Source organism: Dipodomys ordii, unplaced genomic scaffold (assembly GCF_000151885.1).
Source record: "Dipodomys ordii isolate 6190 unplaced genomic scaffold, Dord_2.0 Scaffold42, whole genome shotgun sequence".
Classification (NCBI taxonomy): Eukaryota; Metazoa; Chordata; class Mammalia; order Rodentia; family Heteromyidae; genus Dipodomys; species Dipodomys ordii.
The window spans coordinates 1,801,362-1,805,923 of record NW_012267258.1 but is presented as its reverse complement, the minus strand read 5'-3'; the positions used below and the strand labels follow the sequence as shown (position 1 = coordinate 1,805,923).

Sequence of the window (4,562 nt, the reverse complement as noted above, 5' to 3'; positions counted from 1 at the left end):
AAAAAAAAAAAACAAAAATTGAAATTTGAATGTTTACCTATCATGTCAACTAGCTATTCTAAACTTATTTACCATATATTAACTTGTATATAAATGTTCACAGCTTTTTTTTCCCCTTGGTCCGTCATGGGATCTGAACTCTGGGCCTGGGCCCTGTCCCTCAGCTCTTTAGCTCAAGGCTAGCAGTCTACCACTTTAGCCACAGCACCATTTCCAGTTTTCTGGTGGTTTATTTGGGATAAGAGTCTCATGGGCTTTCCTGCCCAGGCTGGCTTTGAACCATGATTTCTCAGATCTCAGCCTCCTGAGTAGCTAGGATTACAGGTGTGAGCCACTGTGCCCAGCCTTGTTGGTCATGGGGCCTGAACTTTGGGCCTGGGCGCTGTCCCTCAGCTCTACCACTTAAGGCACAGCTCTACTTCCAGCCTTTTCTGCTTATGTGGTGCTAAGGAATGGAACCCAGAGCCTCATGCATGCAAGGCAAGCACTCTACCATTGAGCCACCTTCCCAGCCCTACATTAGCTTTATTTGTAATAATCCAAATAAGAAACATTACAAATGTCATGCAATAGAAAAATACTCGGCAATAAAAAGGAATGAACTATTATTCATACATGTAAAGATGTGGATAAATCTCCAGTAATGCTAACTAAAGAAGTCAGACAAGAAAGTACTGTTTGTTTTCCCTTGTATAAACCTCAAAAAAACAAAAAAAAAAAAAGCAAGCTTAATGGTACTCACTAGACACTGCTGAAAATGAACTATGTAACTTGTGGGTGGGGGGTGAAGGGGAAAACAAAGAGAGCAAGGGAAGGGGTGATATTGTCCAAAAGGAAATGTCCTCATTACCTGACTTACTTAACTGTATCCCCTCTGTATATCACCTTTATAATAACAACTTTTAAAGATTTTATTTTTAGGGCTGGGAAGGTGGCTCAGTGGTAGAGCACTTGCCTTGCATGCATGAGGCCTTGGGTTCGATTCCTCAGCACCACATAAGCAGAAAAAAAAAAGCTGGAAGTAGCACTGTGGCTCAAGTGGTAGAGCACTAGCCTTGAGCTGAAGAGCTGAGGGACAGCGCCCAGGCCCAGAGTTCAGGCCCCACGACCAGACCAAAAAAACAAAAAAACCCAAAGATTTTATTTTTAATTTTATTTTAAATTATATAACTGCAGTACTAGAAAGAAAATGCTTTTAGGTAGGGGTGTGTGTGTGTGTGTGTGTGTGTGTGTGTGTGTGTTTTGTTGGCACTGACAGGATGTAATTAAACATTTTAATTATTAATTTATTGCCAGTCTTGGGGCTTGAACTCAGGGACTGGGTGCTGTCCCTGAGCCTCTTTGTGCTCAAGGCTAGCTCTCTACCACTTAAGCCACAGCACTACTTCTAGCTTTTTCTGAGTAGTTTATAGGAGATAAGAGTCTCACAGACTTTCCTGCCCTGGCTGGCTTCAAACTGTGATTCTCAGATCTCAGCTTCCTGAGTAGCTAGGATTATGGCTCCTGGTTTATAGGAGATAAGAGTCTCGCAGACTTTCCTGCCTGGCTGGCTTTGAACCTTGATCGTCAGATCTCAGCCTCCTGAGTAGCTAGGATTACAGGTGTGAGCCACTGGAGCCTGGCTATTTTTGTATTTTTAAAATTAATTTACTTTTTTTTTTTTTTGTCGGTGGTGGGGCTTGAACTCTGGGCCTGGGCGCTGTCCCTCAGCTCTTCAGCTCAAGGCGAGTGCTCTACCACTTGAGCTACAGCGCCACTTCCGGTTTTCTGGTGGTTTATTGGAGATAGGAGTCTCATGGTCTCTCCTGCCCGGGCTGGCTTTGAACTGCGATCCTCAGATCTCAGCCTCCTGAGTAGCTAGGATTACAGGCGTGAGCCACCAGAACCCGGCTAATTTACTTTTTTATTATAAAGGTGAGTACAGAGGGATTATAGTTGCATGAGTCAGGCATAAATTTCCTTTCATATATTGTCTTCTGTTTCCTCACTCTTTCCCTAAAAAAAGATTTTTTTTATGTTTTATATAGTAAAAATACTGTACAAAGGGGTTACAGTTACATGAGCAAGGTAATAAGTACATTTCTAATCAAGCATTGTTGCCTCCTCCTTTGTTTTTCCCCTACCATCCCTTCCCTCCCACAACCCTCCCCCCCCAAAAAAAATAGATTTTTAAAAATGCAAACTTGGGCTAGGACTGTGGATTACTGGTAGAGTGTTTGTCTAGCATGCATGAAGCCCTGGGTTCGATTCCTACGTACCACATAAACAAACAAAAAAACCAAAAAAGCTAGAAGTGGCACTGTGGCTCAAGTGGTAGAGTGTTAGCCTTGAGCAAAAGCAGCTCAGGGATAGTAGTGCCCAGTCCCTGAGTTCAATCCCCAGGACTGGCAAAAAAACAAAATCAAAAACAAAAACAAAAATACTGTTAATTACATGCTAGTTATTATCTGTAAGAACTGTTAAAAGCAAATCCTTGGGCTGGGAATGTGGCTTAGTGGTAGAGTACTTGCATAGACTGTATGAAGCCCTGAGTTTGATTTTTTTTTTTTTTGCTCGTTGTGGGACCTGAACTCTGGGCCTGGGTGCTGTCCCTCAGCTCTTCAGCTCAAGGCTAGCGCTCTACCACTGGGCCACCTTCCCAGCCCCGCGAGTTTGATTCTTCAATGCCACATATATAGAAAAACCCAGAGGTGGCACTGTGGCTCAAGTGGTAGAGCCCTAGCCTTGAGCACTGAGAGGCTCAGAGACAGAGCCCTAGGGCCTGAGTTTAAGTCCCAGGACTGGCAAAAAAAAAAAAAAAAGCAAACCTTGCTATTGTTGTGGGAATTGAAACAGGAAAAATTTTGTATGAAGAGTGAGAAAGTAGCTATATATAAATATGTTGATCAAACCCAGGGTTTTGTGTTTGTCCTCAGTTTTTAATTTCTTCTTTTTTTTTGGTGGGGGAGTGGTTAATTCAATTGAGGGAGGGGCATACTTTGGTTTTGGAGCCGACCTGGAACTCAAGCTCCTCCTGCCTGTTTGTTTTTTTTTCGTCGTTGTTGTTGTTGTTTTGTCGGTTGTGGGTCGAACTCTGGGCCTGGGCCTGTTCCTCAGCTTTTCAGCTCAAGGCTAGCCCTCTACCACTTGAGCCACAGCACCACTTCCTGTTTTCTGGAGGTTTATTGGAGATGAGTCTCACGGGCTGGCATTGAATGGTAATCCTCAAATCTCAGCCTTCTGAGGAGCCAGGATTAAAGGTGTGAGACACTGTGCTTGGCTGCCTCAGCTTTTTGAGTGCTGGGATTATAGGCATATACTACTACACCAAACCTAATTTCCTTTTATTTTTTTCCTTTTCTTTTTTGTCATTTGTGGGGCTTGAACTTAGGGCCTGGATGCTGTTACTGAGCTTTTTACTTGAGGCTAGCATTCTCCCACTTTGAGCTACAGCTCCACTTCCAGTTTTCTGGTTGTTAATTGGAGATGGGTCTCATAGACTCTCCTGCCCTGACTGGCTTTGAACTTTGATCTTCAGGTCTCAGCCTCCTCCGTTGTTAGGATTATAGGCAATTTTGAGCTGAAGAGCTGAGGGACAGTGCCCAGGCCCAGAGTTCAGGCCCCATGACCGGACCCCCCCAAAAAAAAAAGGATTATAGGGAAGAGCCACCAACGCCCAGTTATCATTTGAAGTCAGTTGATAGTTACTTTAAATATAGTTAAATATCATAAGTGAGTTCTAAAACACAACAAAACAACCATGCACAGTCATTGAAAGTTCAAACTAAAAATGTTGTAATCTGTAAACTGATGACTTACTACCTACCTCTCTGACTCGAAGGAGCTGTGCTTGCTCAATTTTTTTGAGGACATTTTTCACTGAGTATGGAATTTCCAGTTCAGAGCTCACTGGATCTTGGACATTTTGAGCCCATTTCTTGGAAATTACGCTTTCATTTTCTGATTCCGAGTCACTGTTGAGTCTTTTTCGTATTTTGGCTAACATTTTGAAATTTTGGGTAACTTTCTATTATTTCTCCTCCTTCTTCTCCTCCAGCACCTCCTCCTCCTCTTCCTTCTTCTTTTTTGTGTCCACTAGGAATCTAGGAGCCTGCCTTCCAGAGCTTTTGGCTTGCCCTGTTGTCAGTTAGGTTGTTAACCAAATTGTAATCTTATCTGGTGATGTCATAGTGGAACCACTGTGACATTATCTGTGACTTGAACATTTTCAGATTGCTTATTATATGTAGAGAACAAGGCATTCCATATGTGCAATGGTAGATGGGTGGAAGAGGGAGGATGGGTAGGAAAGCATAGACAACAGGAATGCTAAGAAAAATAGATGTAGCTCTATTTAAATGAACTTAAAAACCTAGCTATTCAAGATACAGTGTTTCAAATGTAATTGTTCCTTCTTCTCTCTTCCTGGGCTTTCACTTAAATATTTGTAAACCTGTAATGGAATATTATGTTACAATTTCCCCAGTTGTCCTTTAACTTTTGCCAGACATGTAGTAACCTCAAAGATATTTGGACATCATACTCTGCACTATCCATTCACTTGGTATTTCAAGGAGTCTGGC

General features: G+C 42.4%; 1 protein-coding gene across 1 annotated transcript in view; it reads right to left on the bottom strand.

Annotated features, from left to right (window-relative positions):
• Window positions 1-3,985, bottom strand: part of Fam186a (family with sequence similarity 186, member A) — a 70,259-nt gene extending 66,274 nt beyond the window's left edge. The window contains exon 1 of the mRNA XM_013018691.1: window positions 3,806-3,985. Coding sequence (XP_012874145.1) covers window positions 3,806-3,985 — 180 coding nt within the window. The remainder of the gene's footprint in view (window positions 1-3,805) is intronic.
• Window positions 3,986-4,562: the final 577 nt, after the last annotated feature.